The 24,940-nt window shown below is 53.2% G+C and overlaps 1 protein-coding gene across 1 annotated transcript; it reads left to right on the top strand.

The window, feature by feature from the left end:
* The first annotated feature begins 5,579 nt into the window (after nt 1-5,579).
* LOC108921431 (tumor protein 63-like) lies at nt 5,580-22,905 on the top strand. Its single transcript, XM_029249175.1, has 12 exons — nt 5,580-5,758; nt 10,512-10,766; nt 16,717-16,903; nt 17,302-17,417; nt 17,521-17,630; nt 17,827-17,951; nt 18,047-18,129; nt 18,227-18,351; nt 20,623-20,768; nt 20,874-21,021; nt 21,835-21,928; nt 22,017-22,905. The coding sequence occupies exons 1-12, from the start codon at nt 5,717-5,719 to the stop codon at nt 22,341-22,343; spliced, it is 1,758 nt and encodes a 585-aa protein (XP_029105008.1). The 5' UTR covers nt 5,580-5,716; the 3' UTR covers nt 22,344-22,905.
* The last annotated feature ends 2,035 nt before the right edge of the window (nt 22,906-24,940 follow it).

Raw genomic sequence — 24,940 nt, 5'->3', positions numbered from 1 at the left:
GGTGGAGTCTCGGTCAGCAAAACGCCGTGGCTTTGGCGTCTCGGTCGTGTCCCTTCACCTCGTCCATGGCCGTTAACCACTCCCCCCTGTCCATCACATATCATCATGTAGCATCGTGTCAAATTTACAGTCAACGGGCCTAAGGGTCGCAATGCAGTTCCACTCAGTGGAGAGCGAGTTGACTGATGGAAGGTGTGAAAGGAGCTAATAGATGTGATGAAGCCTAGAAATGTGGCCGAGTGCCACGGCATCATTTTCCTTTGGAGTTCCATTTAAAACAAACCAAAATGAACCAGTCAGCGATTGGATGCCTGTCCAAATTTAATACCAATTTCCATCTCTTCCTTCTCCTGGCGTCTCTTTTTTCCCCCTCTCAAACAATGTGTTATTTCTGAAAAATATAATACAATATTATACTGCTGTGCAAATAATAATAATCTAAAGATGAGTGTGAGGTATTAGGTAGGTGATCAAGTAGCGAGGTGAGATGAGCGACCGGTGTCGTCCGTCCTCCCACAATGCACTGCGTGTGGAGGTGTCGTGGTTACGTTGCGGTTATTGAAATAAGAATAAAACCCTCCCTTGGTAACATAGAGTAGATTAACGAAAGTGGCGTCATCGTTTCTAAACGTACCTTCGAGGTGAACTGGCCGCACGTGACCTTCCGTGCACTTACTTGCGTGTTTCTTTTTGTCGCTCTTTGCAATTTTCTGCCTTTGCCTCTTCCGGTCGATCTGCTCCCGAATTGATTGAACCGACAGGCGAACGAGGTGGGAAGTTCTCCGAACCGGCATCGTTCGGTGGAGAGGGTACGGCGCCGCTCCGCCCGTGCCGGCTCGCCTCGGGTCCCGTTTCCAGGCGCCGCCCTTCGGGTCGCCCGCCAACGTGCGGGGCGTCGCTTTCCTTTCCCGGACGACTCGGCCGCCGGTTCCCGCTCAGACCGGAGCGACCGGGACAAAGTCCCCGATGCCGTCTCGCAGGCCTCCTCCTCGGCGGACGAGCCGCCGGTCTCCCGCACGTCTCCGCGGCTTCGGAACCGGCGGCCAGGATGGAGGGAAGATACCCGCGGGAACCCGCGACCTTCGGGACGACACGAGCCGTCGGACGAAAAGAGTAACGCGGGCACCGTTCGCGCTCCCCGCACTAGAGCTCGAGACAAAGACGTCGGCCTCTCCATTATATGTGTGTTGCACTTGACCAGAAATACACAAAAAAACGTTGCCTTTGTCTTATCTACCGCTTATCTCCATATATCAGCAGTTTACGCTTTTTTTAAACTTGATTTCACTCACATATCTGAATACCTGTGAATAGGAAAGAAAAATATTTTGTTTACGCTGCCTTTACCGTAGAATTTTGGTGGATTTCACAATTTCTCGCCCGACGGGACTCACATTTGGCTTTTATGGAGAATCGGGGAAATTCACGGCCGAACTCCGAGGTGCGACGTCGTAGCCAAGGGGGCCCTTCTGTTTTCCTGCTATTGCCCACATTTAGGCGGCTCGCGAGCGGTCAGTAGAGGATGTTCCGAGCGGCGAAACATCTGGATTCCCCGTGTCCCTCAGACATCCGCAGGGCAGGTGTAAACGGGGGCTTCAAAGGCACTTTCGACAGGCTAGTACTGCCTGAACAGGTAAAAAGAGTAAGTGTGCGGTATATGGAAGAGTTTACACAGGCGGATATGTGCCCACACGCAAAATTTCTACTCGTAACTCATCTTCATCTACAAAGCAATACCTGTGTGTGTGTGTGTGTGTGTGTGTGTGTGTTGGGGGGACGGGGGGGGGGGTGGCAGCGCAGGAACAGGAAGTGACTCATTAGATGTCAGTGTGGTGGCGCAATTCATGGTGTGTGTGTGTGTGTGTGATTTGCTCTACATGGAATTTGGCAAGAACACCTGCTGTCTATCTGAAAATCACAGTAAATTGTGCATTTCAACTGCAGCTGCATCTCTGCAAAATACAGTTTGCTTTTTGTTCATCGCTGTAGTGGCATTAAAATATCACAGAAAATGTTGACACGTTTGTCACACTTTTTTTATTTGGAGGCCATTATTGCTTCTTTAAGAAATGAGAGGAATGAGCCGCTGGTCCAGTGGCTTGTCCAGCCAGGAGGCACCTGTCCTTCTGTCCCTCTGTCCCTCTGTCCTTCTGCCCCTCTGTCCAATCTGTCTCTCTGTCCATCTGTTCCTCTGTCCCTCAGTCCTTCTGTCCCTATGTCTCTCTGTCCCTCAGTCCATCTGTCCTTCTGTCCCTCAGTCCCTCTGTCCAATCTGTCTCTCTGTCCTTCTGTCCCTCAGTCCATCTGTCCTTCTCTCCATCTGTCTCTCTGTCCATCTGTTCCTCTGTCCCTCAGTCCTTCTGTCCATCTCTCTATCTGTCCTTCTGTCCCTATGTCTCTCTGTCCCTCAGTCCATCTGTCCTTCTGTCCCTCTATCCTTCTGTCCATCTCTGCATCTGTCCCTCTGTCCGTAATTCCAGGGTGAATTACAGTAGCTACATCCAGAAATAACAGCGAAAACCTGTCCTCCGCGAGAGGCGGGAGGCTCGGCGCCGATGATTGACGGCACCTCGGTTCCCTGTCAAGACGGAGCTCCCTTGCGCACGATCACCCGAGCCGTGCCCCCTGTTACTTTGTGCTCGGGTCCTATTGAACAGAGTGACACGGGTTCGATAAATACCGCGCGGCTGTTATTGCAGAGCAGGTCCGGTCGATCCTGCCTGACACGCTCCTCCAGAATTATTGCTGTGTTTAATCACACAGTTATAATGACCTGACTTCAACTGCCGGCGTAGAGCTACTGTAGATTGTTATTCCCCTCTCAGCTCATTAGCATTCCCTTAGCGTTAGCGTTAGCGTTCCCTCGGCCGCCCGTCGTCAGCGCTGCTCCTCTTCACGTCGGATTCTTATCTCCCCTATCTCGGACCGAGTCCCAGAGCGCCTTCGTGAACGCACCCTGTGTTACCTGGGGCGCTCTCCCCGCACCCTTCGTGCACCCTTGTGACCTTTGACCTTTGTCGAGGTCGCCGTCTCGGGCGCCGCTCGTTTTTTTAAGGTTTGCGTTGAAGTGCGTCAACGAGTCCCGTCGTGCGACAGCCGAAGGGCGACGGGCTGCACCTTCAGGGTGCCCTGCAAACAGGTGTCGCAGGCCAACGCCGAACCCGTGCCAAGGCCGTTAATAACAGCCGTGGTGCAACCACACGTGAGCTTCTGCGCCCAAAAGTGTGTGCATGGTCCTCAGCACCTGGGGACACAATTTCCTACACTCAGCTGCTTGTCTGATGATGATGATGCATCATCATCATCATCATTATTAATAATAATAATAATTTCTGGTATTTTCTCTATAGCAACCTATAATGTTAAAATTTTTACAGTATCAGTTTAGTGTAAGTACCTTGATCAAGGGCCCTTCACCCAGAAGTGGGTCCTTGGAGTGCAAGATGATGGCTCTAACACTCTGTTACCTGCTGCCCCCCCAACACACACACACACACACACAGTGTAAAGTCAGCAGTTCATCTGAAACACATGTGTTTGGACTGTGGGAGGAAACCAGAGCAGTTCGAGGAGACCCATGCAGACACAGGGAGAATGTGTGAACTCCACACACACAGCGCTACCTGCTGTGCCACTGTGTGTGCAGTGGCTAGAGTAGTCACAGACACCTAACCTCTACTACACTTTGCTGTGTCCTCCTCTGTCCAAAAGGTCCCGCCCACTCTCTGCCTTTTAGTCACCACAGGACTGACTCTGGGCGGCCGGACCGTGGCTGAACCGCAGACGCCTCTCATGCCCCCAGGGTGACAATAGAGCTGGGACTGCAGTAAGGTGCGGCAGGTGAGCGGAGCGCTTGACTCCTGACCCGGGCGATCGACAAGCTCGATGAGAGTGGGGTCGGTGCGGCCCGAGGACACGTTTTCCACGGGGACCCGGGGTAATGGATTAGACCGCGTCAACCGGCCCCTCCCGGCCCTTTCGTTAGCCGCTTTGGCCGAGCAGAGCCAAATACCGGCAGAGGCCATCATAAAGGATCATAGGAGCGCGAAACACGAACGGACCTCCACTCATGCGGCAGCGCAGGCGCACCGAACGCACGGCCTGTCATCCTCTGCACTGCCACGTGCGTCGAGACACGGACCGTCACCTGTCGGCGGCGCTAACGCTGTCTGTGCTCAGCTTCTGCAGCAAAGGCAGCCTCTGTCCTCTGTTATTATTATTATCGTCTGTTCATTTTTCGAGCACCTTTGTTCAAAGAGAATAGCACGCATGCATTCGAGCATTTATACAGCAGGGTAATTTTTACTCCGGTTCAGGTCGTGGTAAAGGTCTCGATCAGTGGTATCTCAGACGAAGAGGAGTTTCAGCCCCGGCTCCATCGATTCCAGATGCTCTAAGTGCTACGCCACCTGGTGTCCCTCTTTCCCATTGCACGTGCTTCCTAGTTGTTGCCTTTCGTTTTCCTTAGTTGAAAATGTGATGTTAATTAAATCCTCAAACTATGAGTCCACTTGTCCCGCATGAATAAACGTAAATATTGCTCATCAGCTGCGACCCTTGTGAGTAACGCGAGGACCGGTTCAAACCGCAAATGAAGGTTAAATCATCACGGAACCTGCTGACCGAATTTTACCGCGGTGTCCCTGGGACCCACCTGGACACCAACGAGGCTGAGGACCAACGGCTGAGATTAACTGCTATTTACTCTGTCTGTGCCCCCTCTCGTCGCCCCCCTCCACCCCCACACCCGGGCGGCCCGAGGGCGGCTGATGGGGTGTGGTCACCGCAGCCCTGTATGACCTCGGGACCTGGAGCGTTGGGGACATTCTTCTGGGGTCAAAGGTCGAGAGGGGAGCGACTGCATCCCAGCGATAGGGGTGGGGGCAGTTTAATGTTTCAAAAAGAATCTTTTTATTATTATTATTATAATTGAAACATTTCCCATGGACACCTGTGATTGCAGATCATACGGCGCAGTCGCTTATTTCACAGCCATGACGAATTGACATTTATCTGACGCTTCTCTCCAGAGTAGCTTACAGCATTAAGTTACCTTGATGTACCCATTTACACTGCGTGGTACTTCTTACGGGAGCAATTTCAGGGTAAGCACCTTGATCAAACGCACGACAGCGGTAGGTGGGATGCGATCCTGTGACCGTCAGACCCGCTCTAACCGTTGCACCACCTTCGGCATGTACATAATAATTTAATGTAATTTGGTTTAATTTTATTTCAGATGTTTGTGACTGCGATGCTCTGCTTTCGGTCCACTTTCTCACACACCTACCCCCCCCCGCCCCGTATCTTCAATTTCTCTTGCTTTCAGGGTTTAATTGTTTTTGGTGCAATTAATAAGGACCATTAATACTTCTCCACACCCATATTAATATGCGATGCGGTCCGAGACCGAGTCTGAGTCACGGGGGGAGAGGTGGGGGTGGGCAGCGCAGGCAGAGCAGGGCCTCTATAGCGCCTTCGCTGGAAACACTTAAGGAAGGGTGTGGCCCCAGGTGCAGGGATTGGACAGGTAGGTCTCAAGGCCCTGCCCACCCTCGTATATATGGCCGTCCCCCCCCAAGGAGTCTTAGAGACAGCCTGCCTGCCCCGTGTGTGTGTGTGTGTGTGTGCGCGGTAGAGCCGGGGGGAAGTGAGGCTTAGAACCCTGGAGCCGACCGAGCAAACGGCAGCAGCTTTGCTAACCCTCAGCGCCAACATGCTGTACCTGGAGACCGCTGCCCCAGCGTCCTACAATGAGGTAAGAGGAGCGGGCTCGTCCCCATGGGTGGGCGGGTGGCCCGGGAACGGAACGGTCGTGCGTGGTCAGGGAGTGGTGCAGCAGGGTAAATAACTGCATACTGACCGCACGTTGACCGCGCGCTGACCGTGAACTCGGAAGGGTTGCAGATTCTCAGGCTGCCGTCTGATGTCCCCAGTGCTGCGCTGTGGGCTGCTGCGGGCCGCGATCGGTGGACATCCGCACGTTAGACCCTCGCGTATCCGCGGCACAAAAGTGGTTTACCTTTTAGCGCGGTGTGAAAAGGTAAGATGCTGCTGTGAAACAGACACCGACGCCCTGCGCCCACTGTTGACCGTGCGCAGGTGCAGATGGATGGATGCGGGCGGTTCGCTCTTCAGTGTTTACCGTAGGCTCGAGCGGACCCCTTCTTGTCAGGGCTGAGGGTCCTAGAATTGTGCAAACACCCCGATGCGGTTTCGGAAAAGAACCTGATGTTTATCGAGGCCGCACCCCTGCCCCCGGGTCAGGTCGAAACGACCGGGACCCACAACAAACAGCACAGATAAAAGCTCAAGATCTTCATGTCTGCAGGGTAAATGAGCCTGGATGGGATCAGTATGAGACCTTGGCTCTGCAGCTCTCCACACAGAGCCCACCTCACTGCCCCTTGTAGCACGGTACCCTGGTAAAACACTGCAAAATATCCAGTTAATGTGAAAGAGTCATTAAGGGGCCAAGAGAGGGTGTATGTGCAAATCACTGCATTGTTGCAGATCAACTTGTATAATATGATCGCGCTCTTATTTAACGTTGCTGCTTTATAGTCATTGGGGGGGTGCGGTGGTGCGGTGGGTTGGACCGGGTCCTGCTCTCCGGTGGGTCTTGCGGCGGACTGGCGTCCTGCCCTGGGTGTGTCCCCTCCCTCTCCAGTCTTACGTCCTATGCTGCCGGGTTAGGCTCTGGCTCCCCGCGACCCCGTATGGGACAAGTGATTTCAGATGGTGTGTGTGTGTGCGCGTGTGTGCGCGCGCTGTATAGTCTTAAAATTAATGTCTGCGCATGAGCTTTAGGAAGGACTGATATGTATGTTTAGCAGAACTAAATATGAAAACAGTGGAAAAAAGGCCCAGCGGTGTTCACATGTTTATTGAACTTTTGTTGAAGAGTGGCCTCCGTCAATATGGTTGCGGTTCAGCAGGTCTCACGGTCAAACATCTGGTCAGAATTTTGCACGTTCAGGTCGGTCTGGTTGTCCCACGGCCTGGATAAAACACGCAGAAGAGGTTAAAGGTTACTTCTGGCCTGTACACCGAAACTGCGGTCCAGACTGACACAACCAGGGCTTCCAGGACGGTGGACAACTAAAGAACATGTTGAAAATGATGGTAATACTGTGCTCCCGTGGGGTACGATAACAGAAAAAACAGACGTCTTACTGCGCGTCACTGAAGATGGCCAGGTGTCAGAGGTCCCGGGTGCGAATGTGGCGCTTTAACCAAACGCATTAGCGGATAACCGCTGAAAAGCTGTCGATGAGGTGGGTCTGCCTCTCGGTCCGCCCGCCATCGACGGGCTCAGTTTTACCTCTTTCACCCACATTTGGCTGCACGGTCAGTGAAGAAGCAGCTAGAGTAGAGTAATCGTGCAGGTGAGCCTTGTGCGGGCGGAAATATCCCTGTGGCGCGAGAGACGCCCTGCCGTTGACGTGCCGTTTCCTGCGCGTCTCCTCATCTCAGGTAACGCCACCGCTGTCCGTCTGCGTCGCCCCCGGAACCGGGATCCTCCGCTCGTCTCCTGCGGCCGAGCCCCAGTAACCGATCGTCTGCGTGGATCTCGCTGACACGACTCCGCGTGTGTGTGTGTGCGCGCGCGCGCCTAAAGATCTTAATTGGGATGGAACGGGAAATTACCACGGGCACAAAACTGATCCGTGTTAAAATTTAATATTTGCCCGGTAACAATACGGAACAGGAAGGCGCAGCCGCCAAAGCGCCGGAAGGGGTCAAACGATGCAGCGGTGAAACTGAAGTTCGCAGTAAATTCCGTGTATCGGGTGATGCTCTCGGGGCACCGCGTCTGTCCGAGGTCGCCTGGTTCTCGAACCGTGTCTGCTGGTTAATTGTTTGAGTTAAGATTCCGCAATGAGAATGACACCTCCTCCCCCCCCCCCCGCCACCCATTCGCTGAAAAGAAGGATCAGAGCCGGACTGTTTTTTCGCCGCTGACCTTTAACCGCCTCGATCTTGATGTTGAGATAAACCGAGCTGCTGGGCGCCGGGTGTGCCGACCGACCCCCGAGACGCAGCGGGCGATCTTCACCCCATGGCTGCGGAAGGGCCATCTGGCTGCTCGATCCCGGGTCACGGAGAGAAACGGCGACCCGCCGGCCGCCTCGGCCCTCGGGACACGTCTCCGTCACGGAGGGACACGCGCGTCGTCTCTTCGCGCGTCCAGATGTTAATCGCACGGAGTTTTGAGAAGCTTCTGGATTGCCCCATGTTTCATTTTCCTGCTAGTCACACGGAGGGCGGGAAAACCAAAACAACTGGTTTCCATTTTCTCTCATCAAGCTGCTTTTGAAACCGAAAGATGTTCGGCTCCACGAGGGAATTGCGCAAGTGTGTTGTGTATTTTGTGTTACCGTTGCGCTCGTGATCTTTCATTTATTGCACTTATTAAGGAAAGACTTTGCGCACGTCAAGACCGAGAGCATCTTTTTTCATTGTCGTGTTGCTGTATCAGGATATATTCCAAACCCACCAGTGCTACCAGAATTACCCTGGCGAAACGCCTTCCTAATTCCTGTCATAGTCTCAGAAGCACAAAACCGCACGCAAGCCTCGCTCGAAGTTACTATTTATCGTTGAAGTTATTATTGTAACGGAGGCCGTAAGCTTTAGCCGGTTTGCCGGGGTTCGAAAGCCCGGTGCTTAGAAAGGCCCCCGAGGCGAAGGGAAAGGAGCCGGATGTCACAGCGAAGGGATGAGAAGGAGATGTTGGAGTTGTAAGAAGGCCTCGGGGCGACCGAACCTCGAAACGAACATTGAAAGGACAAAGCGGATTCTCGAGTGGCCGTAACAGTACCGGTAGCAACCGGTGCGAATATTACAGTGACCGCCGAAGTGACCGCCGCATGCGAACGCTTTCGAGGGTCCCACCTCCCTACGTGCTTAGAGCGACGCTGACGGGGTCTTCCGGCCGCCGGGCCGTATCTTCGTCCCCGCCGTGGAGCGTCGTGTCCTCGGGCTCCGGCCGCGGTCCGTCTGGGCCGCTTTCTGGAGGGGGAACCGGAGGATTGCGTCTCGCCGGCAACAAACTCGCGGTCTTCGTTATGTTTACGCCACTCTGGAGACTGTTGAAGTTGAGTGTTTGGTGTGGTTCTGCGGTTGCTTTTGAATAATCAGAGATGAGGGTGTTTCCCAAAAAGCTCAACGATGGCCCGCGGTGCCACGGACCACCTCTGAGCCCGGTCGCCACAAGGTGGTTCGGCGGTGGCTCGACTCAGTCGACGGGCGCCACGCATCCACAGCGGAACATAACACGAGAGGACACATTTGCACAAGCAACTCATGGGCTTTAGGGCCCTTTCATCAAGAGTGACGCGGGACAGGTTAGATGCACACCGGTGCCGCGGCACATTCGGCTCGAAACTCATCCTTCTGGGTCAGCTGGGCTCCACCTGGGGTGAGCTGTCCCTTTGTGGAGGGCTTAGCTCCAGTAGTGTGTGGGGTGGTTTCTTCTAACCCTAGACCTTTGTTTTCCTGTCTCATTCCCCCTCCGAGAACACACACGCCACACCCGTCGTTCCAGGCCTTTGTTTCCCAGGAGTTTGTCTGCGGGCCCCATGACTCGTGTCCCACACACACACTGACCCTTATCTGCGGGCGACACACAAAGTGGGCCTGCTGCGGGTGGGGGAGGGACGGGTCGTTCAGGACGTGGAAAAGTGTGCCTGTCCGCGTGGGGTTGTGTGTCCGCGCACTCACTTTTACGTGCGAGCGCATTTGTGGGAAAGTGCCATGTGGATGTGTCTCCCAGTGTCTCTGAGTGTGTGTGTGTGTGTGTGTGTGTGTCTGTTCATGGGTGTGGGGAGGATCTCTGTGTGGGTGTGATTCAGTGTGTAGCGCATGTGTCATTGTTTTTGTGAGCATTAATGCGTGTGTGTATGTCTGTTTGGACTAGGGTGCAGAAGAGTATGTGGGTGTGTATGTATGTGTGTGTGAGTGTGAATGTTCCACTCACCTGACCCAGGTAATACCTGCCCAGAGGGAACGGGTGGGGCGGCCGCAGTCCATCATGCCCGGACCCCGAAAGGGCCGCAAAGAGATTAATGGGCGTCTGGTGATGCGCAGGGCTTCGGCCCCCGCTCAGGAATGCAGAACGAGCGGAGTGCGGGCAGCGGGTCCGACACCAGCGGCCTCATTATGGCCGCGCAGGGGTCGTGATGCGCTTCCTACAGCCCCGTGGGGTCTCGTTCGTCTCGCGCATTTCCTACGTTCGCGGATAAGCAAAATGGAATTTTAAATCGATGAGCGTGCCGTTCGACGCTACGGTGCTCCGTCTCTGTCGCGCTCTCCTGAGACAAACCCTTTCTGAGTAAAAGTGCTGTTCATGGGTCCAATAAAAATGAAAGAGGAGGAAACGGATGGTGTTAAAATCTCTGATCAAATGTTTCAACGGGCAAAATTTTTCCACTTTTCCTGTTCTGTTCCGCCTTTGATTCTGAAGGTACTGACACCCATTTTGTCCCACTCCGCCCCTCTCTGTCCAGTCCCAGTACACAAACCTGGGTCTTCTGAACAGCATGGACCAGCAGATACCCACCAGCGGCTCGTCCTCCACCAGCCCCTACAACAACGACCACGCCCCGAACGTGACCGCACCGTCGCCGTACGCCCAGCCCAGCTCCACCTTCGACGCCCTGTCCCCGTCACCTGCCATCCCTTCCAACACCGACTACGCCGGACCCCACAGCTTCGACGTCTCCTTCCAACAGTCAAGCACCGCCAAGTCAGCCACCTGGACGGTAAGGGTCCCTCTGGAACGCCGCTTTCCTGCACTACCCGCGTGTTGACGTACGTACGAATGTCGCAGTTTTTGCGGTGGCGTGCTCATCCGCGGATCGTGATGGACGGCGCTCCCTCGCGGCGGTCAGCGCCGCCCGACGCCCGTGCGCGTATGAGGTTGCATTGCACGCGCGCTCACGCACCAAAGACGGAAAACCGCGAAACCAAAACATCAAACCCCGCCGAGTCGGCAGTGTCGTGTTTCGGGTTTCCCAAGCGAAGACTTTGACAAGGATGACTGCTCAAGCGGCTCGCTCGCTGCAAACTAATACCTGCGTTTTATGGGAAATAATTTTTTTAACCATTGCAGTCCAATGGACCATTCATCACCCCGATCTGGCGTTCGGCAACGCTGGCGGAGCTACGGGCGCGCCGCCTAAACGCAAACGATGGTTAAACGATGGGTCTCCGAGCGCACGCAGCGGCTGGAGGAACCTGGGAGGCAGCTCTCAGAGCCACGGGCTACGAGCAGTGTGGGAGAGGGACGCGTCCCCGGTTCTCACAGTCAGTTAGTCGTTCTTCCACCTCCGAGTTACGAGAAATCCAAGATTCTGTCAGACATGTGACTGGACTGTGAAACTGGAGGAGAATTTAGTAGTTCGGTGAGTGTGCGAGAAGGCGTGGCCTAAATGCGTGGGCTCTTCGTGCAGCATATGGGTTAAAAAGTGTAATAACTAATCTGGACCGACAGTTTTCCACAAAAGATACCTCTTTGACACCGAAGGCACATGGAACCGCGTGGAATTCGTTGAACATCCAGAGGTCAGGAAACCCCAACCCTAACCCTAAGTGAAGAACAATAGCTTTGCAAAATGAACAGACCCAAACTGTGTCGGAATCCTCTTTTTTTTTTTTTTTTTTTTTTTTGCAGTGACTGTGCGAAAAATTCACGCCGAAGCAGCAGTGGCACTTTTCCTGGAGTGTGAGGTCACCCATATACTAAATACCATGTTTTACACCCTCGGCATCACACCCAACGCTTCTCTGCTCTTAAGCTCCTAAAAGAGGACAGTTGCTTCACCCGGTGGAGTTAAGTCATCTCTGGGTGGAAAACAACGCATGTCGTCGTGGCGGGGGGTGGGATGCGACACGGGTCGCGCCCGTAACCCTGAGTGAAAAACGGAGCGGTTTCCACAGCGGTGGCATCACAACCTTTCTGATGGCGAAAGGCTCGTCTGTTTTGCACTGTGGGAAGATCCTGCGCCGATGAGTAATCCTGAACCGGCACCTTAATCGTCCGCCCTGAGCGAGACGCGGGTACGGGGGACTCCTCCTCCTCCGGGAACCGGGTCCGAGTCAGGTTCGCCTTCCTTTGTTAGCGTCGCTTTCGAAATGCGCTGATGCGGGTTCGTTCGTGGGGGTTCTGAACGAGCAGCTCCGGGTCACCGACACCCATGTCCTCCCGCCCGCCTCCTGACGCACCGGGGCCTCCCATCTGGGCTCAGAGTGGGTGTCACAAGCCCTGAGCAACACATGTATATATGACTGCATGTAGTGGCCACCAGGTGGTGCAGCGGTTAGAGCTCAAAGCACCCAGGTTCGAACCCCACTTCCCGCTGTAGTACCCTTGACGAAGGTACTTACCCTGAGCCGATACAGTAAAAGTTTCGATGCTGTATGAATGGGTAAAAAACATGTAAGTAGGTTATTTTAAAAGTCACCTTGGGGAAAAGTGTCAAATAAATAAATATGAGTCATGTAGTTGGGCTGTAGCTGGGGAGCATCATACCATACCGTACTTTACCGTACCGTACCCCGCTCCCTCCTGGTTGACCCTCTGCTGCTCCGAAGGAGTTAAGTGTCGGATCGTGCCCCGGGCCCCACGTGGGGGGTGGGGGGGGGGGCAGGCAATGATGATTCGGGAGGGGCGACAAGACGCAGCTCGCCCTGGAACATCTGCAGAGTCGTCCCGCGGCGGCGTGTGGGGCGTGGCCACGGCCTGTTTTCCTCGCACTGCCTGTCCCGGCTTGTTGGCTCCTGACGGCACTGCGAGGGCTCGGTGGGGGGGGGGGGGGGGGGGGACGGAGATTTCTTGGAAACTGGTTAGTGGGTGACGCTTCGGGATAAGCCGCATTTCGGACAGGAGTCTCTCTCCTCAGAGTCCCCGCCTTCGCAGCACGGAAACTCGCAGGGATGTCGATGGTCCCGATGGGAGAGGGGGGTTGGAACCCACAACCTGCGGCGCAGCCTGTAATTACCGGCACACTGCGGCTCCACGTCGCCTACAGGCCCGTCATTAGTGTTCATGTAAATCATTTCCAGTGACATTTGCACTTTATTTCCCTCTGACGTATTTGGTGCTTCTTGAAAATCCTCCAAGTGTAAAAAAAAAAAAAATTCACGAAACGTCGGCAACACGTGGTGTAAATAGCGCATCTATACGCCTTTTATGTCACTACGCATTTTCTTCCACTTTTGAAAATATACGCACAGGTAGGAGTTATTTTGGGGGTGGTGGACTCTGCCCCCCCATTTTCCTTCTTCACCAAGGGCTCACATTCCTGAACTTGATATTTTAATGACGGAGCGCGAACCAACACCTGGAGACGCTGCGGCTCCTGCCAAGCCGCCCGCCGTGTGAGGCGTGACCCGCCGCTCTGCCGTCCCTGTGCCTTTACGACACGTTCATGTGCGGCGTCTGCGCTCAGCCCGACGTGCAACCCCCTCCACCCCCTCCCCCCATACGTTGTCTTGTTGCGTCTCCGTTGCCGTGCGAAGAGACCGCATCCGATCGGCCCGTCGGGGGCACGGCGTGACCCCACCGCGTGCCGGCGTCGCGTCCCCCCTTTGTTGCCCCCTTTGTGCCCCGGCTGCGTACACATGTTCTGCAGGTCGGGACGCATCGCCTGGCCCCGTGCGTCTCCTCCCATCACTCTCCCTTTCCTCTCGGGCCTGCGGTGACGGCTCACACACTCACACTGACGCTGCTTTTGGCGTGTGACGCTATTCTTTCTTTTCACACACACACACGCAATTAGTGAAGGAACATGCATGATGACAACGATTAAGCTTTTAAAACTTATTTTTACAATAGACGTTGCAAGCAGCATCACTGTTCTAGAACAGTTTGTTCACCCCGAGAAAACGCTGCTGTGTTTTCGCAGTGAAAGGAGGAAATAAAAGTCGTCTTTAATTTTTTGGGGAGCTTCAGGAAGAGCTCTGGACAAGATGGAGCTTGTGAGGTATGAACAACACGGGAGCGGAGTGAGCAGGAACGCAGGAGGCCTGTTTAACACACAGCCTGTCAGGACACGTCTCCGTCCTGCGCCAGCAGTGCTCTGTGTGTGTGTGTGTGTGTGTGTGTGTGTGTGTGTGTTGCTCTGAGTCTGTCAGAGAGGCTGTCATTCTGCATGTGGGTGTGTGTGTGTACGTGTTTGGGTGTGTGAGAAGCTGTCATTCTGTGTGTGTGTGTGTGTGTGTGTGATGTTCTCAGTACTCCAGTTGGTTCCATCCACAAACTTCAGAACACTTTTTACACTGCCTTACCAGGGTATTGCGCAATGGGACGGAGGGGCGGGGAGGTAGATGGCCAGTCCTGGGGGGCTCTGCGACTTGCCCTGTTGGTGAGGCTCGCGACCCGAGGGCGAGTGCAGCGTTCGGGCTCCTTTTCCCGAACATTCCTTTCGCCGTGCTCATCGTGCCATCAGTTGCATCCTGCTCACACTGTCCAGATTTCTGACCGCACCCCCACCCCAACGGTGAGTCCGCTAACTGCGGTCGAGGGCTTTTCGGTCCTCCTGCTTTTGGATGCGTCTGAGGGCAGCAGTTGCTCGACGTCACGAGTGACACAGTACCGCACGCTCCAGCTGTCGCCATGGTTAGGGTTACAGCATTTCAGGGGTTCGGGTGTGTCACCGGTCTCCCTGAACTCGGGCCGCACGAACACTTGGCTTTGGGGTCGGGGTCCGACCGGGCGTCTGGACCCGATGGGGGCGTGTCGGTAGTTCCGGCCCAACCGCAGCCGCCGAATAGCCCCGGGGTAGGGAGCGGGGGTGGAGTTGCGTCGGCGACCACACGCACCCTCGGCTAATTACACCCCCGATGGGCTCCCCCCACAGCCATCAGCACCTTGAAAGGCCACACCTGAGTGATGCATAATTAAAGAGCAGGGTGAACGGGGGTGGGCTGGGGTGGGGGGGTACAGTCCCAATAACCACACGATTGCTGTGGAAGCAACCGTTGTGTCTTACATGAACTTTTTTCTATTGGGAAAGTCATGCTGGTTCTTCCTTTGGACTGGGAGGGCCGGGGTTCGAATCCCACCTCCTGCTGTCGTGCACATGATCAAGGTTCTTTCCCTGCACTCATACAGTAAAATGTCTCAGCTGTGTTAGAAGGTAAATGAGTGTGTCTTAACACTGTAAGTTACTGAAGGAAAGGTAAATGGTGAGAAACTCCTGCTGCTGACATGGGTTCGAACCTGACCTCTAAGGAACGGATGGTGCGGCGGCGGAATGCCTTTTCCCAGCTTCCAATCTCCTGCTTCGCTTTGTAGGCGGTGAAGTTCTGTGTGAAAAGGAACGGTGTCGTTTCTGTGGAAAAGGTGGCGGGGGGGCAGGGGAGACGCGGGGGGCGTGATTTGGCGGCCGGGATTGTGTAAGAGAAGAAGTGCGTGCGGCCAACGTGTTGAGATCGGCCTTTTTCTTCGAAACACTTATCAGGAGCAGCATCAGATCTTTCTAGTGGAATTTAATGATCTGTTGTTCTTGGAAAAAAGGAAGGAGGAGAAAAAGAGTCGTCCTCCGGCAACATCCACCTTCGCACACTTTGGGATGGAAAGTTCTCAGGAGCACGTTTCTGAGCGCGGTAAAGCACATGGGTACCGAGCCGAAATACTACGGTGACTTCAAAGGCCTCGAAACCCAGTTCACTCATTGTGCCTTTTGACAGTCAGACAAGTCGCCCTGGAAGAGGTGGCGGGAGCTGTGCTGTAGGTGGCGTACTGGTTAGAGCTCTCACCTTCTCACTGGGAGGCTCTGGGTTCAAATCCCGCAGCAGCTCTAGAACCCTTCGTCAAAGTACTCACCCTGAATTGGTATGGTAAAGATTAATGAAAAATCTCACAGATGGGTAAATCGGTGTAAGTGAACTTGGACCAAAGAGTCCAGTAAGTGGTCCAATAAAAGGCTAACGATGGAAATGATTGAATGGACTCTGGCGCCGGGTCACACGTCCCGCCGAAGCGTGCGAGTCCGTTCAGGTGTGTTTGGCCTGCAAATGATGATGTTTGCGGTGATGAGACAGTTGCCTGGATCTTTTAGTAGGACCAGCTGTCGATCGGTGGTGTTGCGGTCGCAGTCGATGACCCCGTGGGAGTCAGGTCGGGGGGGGGTGCGAACACATCAGCTACAGTCATATCCTGTCGGCCCCGTGACCAGCGGCAGGTTACCTGTCATAGGCTGCTTGTCCGTGGGAGTACCTTCATCATCGTGTGATTCACCGCGGTAAACACATATGGCCTCAGGTATGGGTGGGGCTGCCGGGAAGGGGGTCCCCGCAGAGGAAGTCGAAACTCTCTCCAGCGTCGGGAGTTTGTTCGGCCGGACCCGATCGGACCGCGATCGAGAACGACCGCCGTAGCTCGGTGTTTCGATCGACACCGAGGGGCAGGAGAAGTGCGGTTGAAATACTGTGTTTCCCAGACTCACATTCCTGAACTCCAGTGATCGATAAAGAGATAGAGGACCAGCCCTTCATTTCCAGGAGGTGATTATTAATCATTGTTTGTCTCACACTGTTTGGGTCGTACCCTCAGCCTCTTACCGTGATTTACCCTTTTGTAGAGCCAGGTCATTTTCAGTGCGTTGCTTCAGGGTAAGGGCCTCGATCGGGGCACTGGAGACGGAACGCGAGGCCCCTCGGCCGGCGGAGGTCCACATCTAAGCGCCGGCGTCTCTTCTCTCTTCGCAGTACTCAACGGAGCTCAAGAAGCTCTACTGCCAGATCGCCAAGACGTGTCCGATCCAGGTGAAGGTGCTGACGAATCCTCCGCAGGGGGCCGTCATCCGCGCCATGCCCGTCTACAAGAAGGCGGAGCACGTGACCGAGGTGGTGAAGCGCTGCCCCAACCACGAGCTGAGCCGCGAGTTCAACGACGGTGAGCCGCCGATTACCGCCACCCTACGTGTGTCCAGCAGGGGGCAGCAGCGAGTTCTTATTGCACCCCAACGCTGTGGCTACTGTGCTTCCATTGATGCCTTACCCTATTTCTGACAAATACGTCTTTATTTACTTTTTCTCTGTTTTTATATTTTTTATATTTATTTTCATTTATTTAATTGTTTATTTGAGTGTGTATATATATATATATATATATATATATATATATATATATATATATATATATATATATGTTTATCTCTCTTGTCATAACATTTGGATCCAGTTCCTTGTTTTCTTTATGATCCTAACTTCTGTTCTTTTTTTTTTTTGTCAATAAAGTTTGTTCAGAAGTTGTGTCATAACTTCCTCCTCCTGTTTTTGTTGCTCCTACAGGTCAGATCGCCCCCCCCAGTCACTTGATCCGGGTCGAGGGAAACAACCACGCCCAGTACGTGGAGGACTCCATAACGGGCCGCCAGAGCGTGCTGGTGCCCTACGAGCCGCCCCAGGTGAGAGCGCCTTATCGAGGCCCCGCCCCGTCCCGTCCGCTGCGCTCGGCCAATCGCGGGCGCGCGTGAAGTAACGCGTCCTTCCGACTCTTCCTCCTGCCAGGTGGGCACAGAGTTCACCACGATCCTCTATAACTTCATGTGCAACTCCAGCTGCGTCGGGGGCATGAACAGGCGACCCATCCTCATCATCGTCACCCTGGAGACGAGAGAGTAAGAGACACCCCCCCCCCCCCCCCCCACGCATCCCACAACCCCCTTCTCTCCCTCCTCCATCAGCAGCACCACTATTGTAATGATGTGCAACACATTTTCATTCACCACTGCGCCACCTGCTGGTCACCTCCTAACCGTGTGACGCCCCCCCCCTCTCTCACTCTCGCTCGCTCGCTCTGCCCGTCTCCCCCAGTGGGCAGGTCCTCGGCCGGCGCTGCTTTGAGGCCCGTATCTGCGCCTGCCCAGGACGGGACCGCAAGGCGGACGAGGACAGCATCCGCAAGCAGCACGTGACGGACGGCACAAAGGGTGGCGAAGGTACGACATGCTGTGAATTTGGCCCCCGAGGGCCCTGACCCACTGTCCCCCCACCATCCCATCCTCCCTCGTCTCATCGCATCTCCTCCTTGCAGCGTTCGCCAAGGGCTCCCATGGCCTCCAGCTCTCCTCCACCAAGAAGAGGAGGATGACGGACGAGGAGACCTTCTGCCTGGCGGTGAGCGACCAAGGAACATCTCTCACACATTCACGGAACACGCAGTGTAGGGAACACGTGTGTCTGACCCCCCCCCCCCCATCTCTGTGTTGTCCAGATCAAGGGCCGCGAGATCTATGAGATCCTGCTGAAGATCAAGGAGTCCCTGGAGCTGATGCAGTTTGTGCCACAACACACCATCGAGTCGTACCGACAGCAGCAGCAGAGCCTCGTCCAGAAACAGTGAGTGTCTCCTCTGGGTTGCTTTCATACCTGCACCCATTCGTCCGTCACGCAGCAAGGCTGCTCTCTCTCCACATCGTCCAACTCTTGTCAGCTAGTTGCCATAGAGCCCCATAAGGAGCTTCCTGAGTCAGGTGTCCACCAATAAGCTGCTGGCCGTGGCAGTGATTGATGTTCCACTCGTCCAATCAGGGCACGTTCTCCCGCTGCGGGGTCCTGGCAGGTTTGGGACGTAGGATAGCCTGGGCAAAAACAACAAACAGTAAAGTGTGGTGAAATCATAGGTGAAAACTTCTGATGCAAGTGTTTCAAAATGAAACCTGTCTAGTTGTGTCAGGGGATGTGCAGTTTGAGAACCGTTTGGGCACATTTATCTGTTCGTCAGACTTGCAACTGAGAGCAAACAGAAGTGTTTCACCAACCAAGAGCTTTAGACACACAGACGGGATTTAAAGAGATCAATTTATGGACACACAGCTTGTGTGTGTGACACCACCATATTGCTGGTTCACATCCCTCCAGTAGCTCGTAAAGAAGTGACATTCAAATAGTAAATATATAAATAATGATAGCAGATGGTATTAGATTCATTGATGGAGCTGTCAGGAAATTGGGAGCGAAGTGGCTCTCAGATATGAGTTTGAGACCCTTCTTCAAGGTGGGAGAGATTCAGCAGCTCCGAGGGACAGAGGGAGTTTGTCACAACACAACAGAGCAAAAACTTTGGATTTTATGCATGTGGTAATATTGTACATGTACATAACCATAGTAATACCATGAACAGCGGCAGTAGAAATACTCCCTCCATGTTCTCCAGGCCCGAACGCACTGAGGTTCACAGTGCTGGAGGGGCCGTGTCGTTCATTGTTGGAAGTCTGGAACCACACGTGTCACCGCGTCATGCAACAAAACAAGTTACACAACGGTCCTGGAGGCCCTCGCTCGCTCGCCGTGTCTCACTCTCACTCCCGAGGGGAAACAGGGTGGGAGCAGAGAAGATGAAACCCGAAGCTCTAAATTAGACGGCGGCGGCGCGACAAATAGCGCTTCTCTGTTGCTTCGTGAGAAATGGTCACAGGCGTCCGACGGAATGTTAACGTTTCCCAAGAGCTCCTGGTTTTTCCCATGTCATCTTCCGTACTGTTTTTCCTCTTTAAAACCTCCCACTTCCCCCCGAAGGGCGTTTCGCCCCTAAGGCCCGCGTAACACGAGTCCTTGGGATTTTTCTGGAATCAGTGTGGCACGCGCAAGCCCAGGAGGCACGCGGCGCTCTGCAGCGACGCGGTCGTCCAACTTCGTCAGGTCGTGGTCACACTCATCTTCACCCGGCGTCCCAGCGATGACTCTCTCTCCCGCGTTCTTCGATTTCTCTTCTCTGTTACTCCTCCGAGTTTCGCAGCCTGACCTCGGCGAGACGCCCACGCTGTATTCGAGGCCCTCTCTTCCACCAGGCTGCGCACACATTCTGCTGAAATAAAGCTATTTATTTTCCAGAAAAAGAATCCCAGTTTTTTCCCCTCACTGGGTGTTAAATTATTTAAAATCCATTATATTCTTATCCAGATTCTAGGTTCTTAGGTATAGTTAGGTGTTGACAGGGTTGTTAAACAGTGACACCATGTGGCCACTCGTGTCACTGCAGCTCTGGCCCTTCTACCCTTGTGGTTGCTAAGCAGTGTTTATGTATATATATATCTGTCTATATACAAAAAAAAAATAGACAAAATGTGTTTCACAACACTTTTAAATCACGCCTTGGGACTGGGCAGTCTAAGTTCAAACAATTTACGGTCACATAAACGGACGCAAGAACACCCCGCTTGTGATAGATCTGTTTGCCCTGTTTCTTTCTTGCGGTTCTTGCTCCACCAGTTTTCTCAACTGACACAGAACAGATCCAGTTACACAAAAAGGTAAACAGAGTAAATAAAACCTGACGGGCCAAACGGTCACAGATCACCTCTTGCTCGCCTGCAATCCAGCACGTGCTGCGTGTTCACGGTGACTCACTATTCCGTACATTTGTCATCACATCAGGTCCTTTTGGACACGCGTACCTATTACCATGAAAATTAATTAATGAAATGGTAAATAATATTTGGGGTGCCCTGGAAGTCCACAGCCTTGTAAATCTTATCGTTTATTATGGCCGTACTGTCATTGCGCTATTCCCATTGTGCCTTTATAGGCCGTATTTCACCACATTGTCAATGAAAAATGGTGTTATGAGGAATGATGTGAGTGACCGCGTGCCCCCCCTCCCCCGCGCAGGGGCTCTATGCCATCCCAGCCCGCCTTTGGCTCCAGCTCGCCTCCTCATGGCAAGGTGAACAAGCTGCCTTCCGTCAGCCACCTCATGAACCCCCAGCAGCGGAACTCGCTCACGCCGTCCGGGATGGCAGGAGGCCTCGCCGACAGTAAGTACCCATCGCTGCCCCCTGTCTGCCGGCCGCCACACGAGCGTTAGCATTGCATCATCCCACCTGCTCCGTGTCTGATATCTGCTCACCTTGCGTCCGCAGTTTCTCCCATCATGGGCACACACCTCCCCATGGGAACGGATATGAGCTCTCTGAGCCCCACCCACACGCTGCAGCCGCCGCTGCCCATGGTGCCCTCATCTCACTGCACGCCGCCTCCTCCCTACCCCATCGACACCAGCATCTCCAGGTAGCGAACCTCAGCTCTGTCGAACGTCAACCCACCCTGCCACGGGCTCCCTTCATTTCCTTCTCAGTGTCTTCTCTGCGCTGGACCCTCTTGTTGTGAACAGCCAAGTTACAAATTTTAAAGATGCAAGCAGATTATTTATGTATTTTTAATTTCATTTTCTTCACTTAGTCTCCGTTTGTGGTAGAGCGAACATGGCCTGCGTTTACCTTCCGAGCCAACAGATGGCAGTAAAGAGCAGCCAAACGGAATCGGAGCGCAGGTCCTTCTTAATCCAACTCACCGCCACTGTGTTTACGGCTCATGCGTGCACTTCCTGAGGGAGGGTGACCAGTGAAAAGACGAGGAACGTTGCGCTTGTCTATGGAACAAATCGGTCGATAATCGGCATCGAATATGAGCTTGTGGAGACGATGCACTTTTATTTTCAGTCATTTGACTTTTTCTCAAAGTTAATGAAATATAAAAAGGAAAAGGGAAAAAGATTTTTTACGCAACCAAACTGGCGACTCTGTCGTGAGGCACCTGTGTCTTCGACCTTTCGCTGACTGGGACTCGGCAGCAAAGCGTGGCTTTGGATCGATTTACAAACGGATCGAGTTACGAACACGATCCCGATCCCGGCAGCGTTCGTGGAATACGTCACGGGACGCGCTCCTTGAAGCCGTTGCCATTCAGTCTGAGCTCCTCCTTGCCGCCACGCTCTTCCCACCGAGCGCCTCTCTAAGACGCCGCGATCGCGTTTTTGCTCTCGAACGGCGCACAAGCGAGGAGGACCCCGTGTGACCCTCCGCTTTTCCCATGTCTCCGCAGCTTTCTGGTGCGGCTCGGCTGCGCCGGCTGCCTCGAGTACTTCACGGCACAGGGCCTGTCCAACATCTACCAGATCGAGAACTACTCCATGGAGGTGAGGCCCTGCCCGGCTCACACACAGCACTGGCCAGAGAGAGAGCAGGCGGCCGAGGCCTAACCTTCCATGTGCTGTGTGTGCGCAGGACCTCTCCCGCCTCAAGATCCCCGCCGAGTTCCAGCACATCATCTGGAAGGGCATCCTGGAGCACCGGGATGCGTCAGACTTCTCGCCCCCAGCCCACGTCCTGCGGGCGCCCGGCGGCGGAGGCGGCGGTCCCTCGGCCGTGGCACTTTCCGGCACAGAGGCGCGGGGCGAACGCGTCATCGACGCTGTACGCTTCACTCTCCGGCAGACCATCTCGTTTCCGCAGCGCGACGACTGGAGTGACTTCCCTTTCGACGTAGACGCCCGGCGCAGCAAACAGCAGCAGCAACAGCAGCAGCAGCGCATCAAGGAGGAGGGCGAGTGAAAAGGCCCTGCCCCCCCCGCCGCCCGCCACCCGCTGCCCGCCGCCCGCCACCGCACACCTTCATTGAGCCCCGCCTCCATTGAGCAAAAACAGGAAAAAGAAAGAAAGAGTCGCTGAAGAGATGCACTTAGCCCATTTTCTCCTGGCTTTCTACACCCGTGTTGTTCGACACGCCTCGTCTATGGCGGACCGGCGAGCGGCGGTCGATGCGTCTCGGCTCCCCATCCTGAGACAGAGCACTTGCCGAAGGCCCCGCCCCCTGTGCCGCTTTGGGCCGAGACGCGGTCGGCCCCCCTGCGCCGCTGATCACGGAACAATTTTTTTAACATCAGGACTACGACACGACTGTACTTCCTTCATCTGCTGTGTTCTGAGCTGTACTATGATCAAAAGTGTTCATCTGTGTTTACCGAGGTGCTGTGCCCAAGTTTCATTGTAAAAATGCGGTTTTGGAGTGTTAATGTCTGTGTAGATTCATGGTGAGAGTGTTATTCCCCTTCGGTTACCTGACATGACCTGTCCACATCCCAGGTTGTGTGTGTGTGTGTGTGTGTGTGTGTGTGTGTGTATGTGTGTGAGAGAGAGGATGAGGCCCCTTCCCAATGTCAGTATCTTTACCCTTCCCATGGCTTTGTGCTTTATGCAAATATATGCAAATTCTGCCGGAGAGAAATAATTGTATATTACTGTTTTGTAAGAGAAGTTACTAAAATGGAAAAGGGTTTACAAAACTTTTTTTTAAAAAACATTTCATTTCATTTCATTTATTCAACTCTTGAGGGGTGTTCTGAACCAAACAGTGTTTTCTTTCTTTGCTTTGTCATGGATCACAAACTGATTTAAATTGTTGCAAAATGCTTATTGTATTTCTCAGTTATGTTTTATATAGAAAAAGATGGTAAAACACACAGATTATCACAAATTATCAGAGGAACACATTGTGTGATCTGCCATTTTATTATGTGTTACATCATGAAGTCCACAATTTCAGAAAAGACGATAAATAAAAAAATTTGAGACTCACATCACAGACTGTATGTGTGCAGCATTTACAGGATTATATATATATATATGTATATGTGTGTGTCATTTCATTAAAAACATTCAAAATACAGTGAGAAATTCATTAATGACCAAAGAAATATAGAGGAGAAAAGCACGCTAAGAGATTCAATACCCGACGTGAAAGAAGCAGGACCATTAAAGGATAAAAGAAACTTTATTTTGCATTTCATGTTCTGTGTTTTGGTTTTTACAGTTTTTGTACTATTTCCTGTATATACTTTTGAATGGTGAGCAAACATTTTTTCTTATTTTAATATAAATAAAATGTGCTGAAACAAGCTCTGTCCGTGGAAAAAAGTCTTCTGTAAAATACATATTTTTTTTATCAGAAATGGTGATTATTCAAAAAACACTGACGCTGATTCGAGTCAAATTCAAATTCACTTAATACCCTCAGAACTCATTCAAAACTGATCTATGTTCTGGAAATATATATCGAACCTGTAACGTCTTTATTATGTGGTTTATTTGTCAAAGGTGCTGCTTTAAAAAACTGATCAGTGGGTTGATTTATTGATAGATTGATTGATTGACATTGATTCATTGAGTGAATCAATTGATTGACTGATTCACAGATTGCTTGACTGATTAATTGACTGATTGATTACACACAAGCTTCCACTTCCACCAGTTTTTTCATCGTTTAAACCAACCAACCATTGTCAACAACCGCTTGTCTCAAGGGTGGTTGTGGCGAATTGGGGAACCCTTCCGGTCAACACAGGGCACAAGGCCGAAGGGGGAGGGGACACCAGGTCATCGAAAGGCACTCCAAGCAGAGCTTGAACCCCCCAGAGTTTCAACGCTGGCTGTGAAATCAGTTTTCTCTGGACCAAAGTACAAATAAAATAGTGAAAAAGAAGGAGTAAAGTCGCTAATAAAGCTCCCCAGGTCGAAGGTCAGTACTCCTTGTGTTGCGGGTCCAGGGTGAACCACGTGAAGAGCAGCATCCCAGTAAAGCTGAGAACACGACTGTATGGGATTGTCTGACAGTCTAGCTCCCCAGGAGTCTCTCTGGGATCCAAACATATAACCTTTAGGTTGGAAGGTGAGTCGCTTCCTGTCTGGAACCCCGGTAGAGCTCTCTGCCTGCTTCCAGGGCCGAACAGGACTCTGCCTCTCTCGGTTTTTGCCCCTTGGTTGATGTGGTGTTTCGCCATCCGCACATCGGTGTGTCCTTGGATGACCTCTTTACGGGGGGTCCCTGTAAACACATTGTAAATGGCCCAGTTTGTTTGCTGGAAACCGCCTTCTTTGAGAACTCTCTAGTTTTTGTTTCGGAGGGGCGCGGCGGCACGGCAGGTTCAGCTGGCGACTGCTGTGTGGCAAGTCTGGGGTTCGAGCCTTGCTTGGGGTGCCTTGCGACAGGCTGACGTCCCGTCCTCAGTGTGTCCTCCCCCCTCAGCCCTGCACCCTGCATCGCTGGGTGAGGCTCCAGCTCGCTGTGACCCCGCTCAGGACAAGTGGTTGTTGGCGGTGGGTGGATAGTCTTTGTTCCACCAGCAGCTGTAAGATGTTCTGGTGACATTTGA

The sequence above is a fragment of the Scleropages formosus genome, chromosome 25 (genome assembly GCF_900964775.1).
Source record: "Scleropages formosus chromosome 25, fSclFor1.1, whole genome shotgun sequence".
Classification (NCBI taxonomy): Eukaryota; Metazoa; Chordata; class Actinopteri; order Osteoglossiformes; family Osteoglossidae; genus Scleropages; species Scleropages formosus.
The sequence above is the reverse complement of the archived record's forward strand: the minus strand, read 5'-3'. Positions and strand labels throughout refer to the sequence as shown.

What these genes read in the sequence shown, in the direction of transcription:
- LOC108921431 (XM_029249175.1), top strand. Translation starts at nt 5,717, where the DNA reads ATGCTGTACCTGGAGACCGCTGCCCCAGCGTCCTACAATGAG. An exon ending in CCAAGTCAGCCACCTGGACG is followed by an intron (nt 10,767 to 16,716) that starts GTAAGGGTCCCT and finishes CTCTCTTCGCAG; the next exon opens with TACTCAACGGAGCTCAAGAA. An exon ending in AGGAGACCTTCTGCCTGGCG is followed by an intron (nt 18,130 to 18,226) that starts GTGAGCGACCAA and finishes TGTGTTGTCCAG; the next exon opens with ATCAAGGGCCGCGAGATCTA.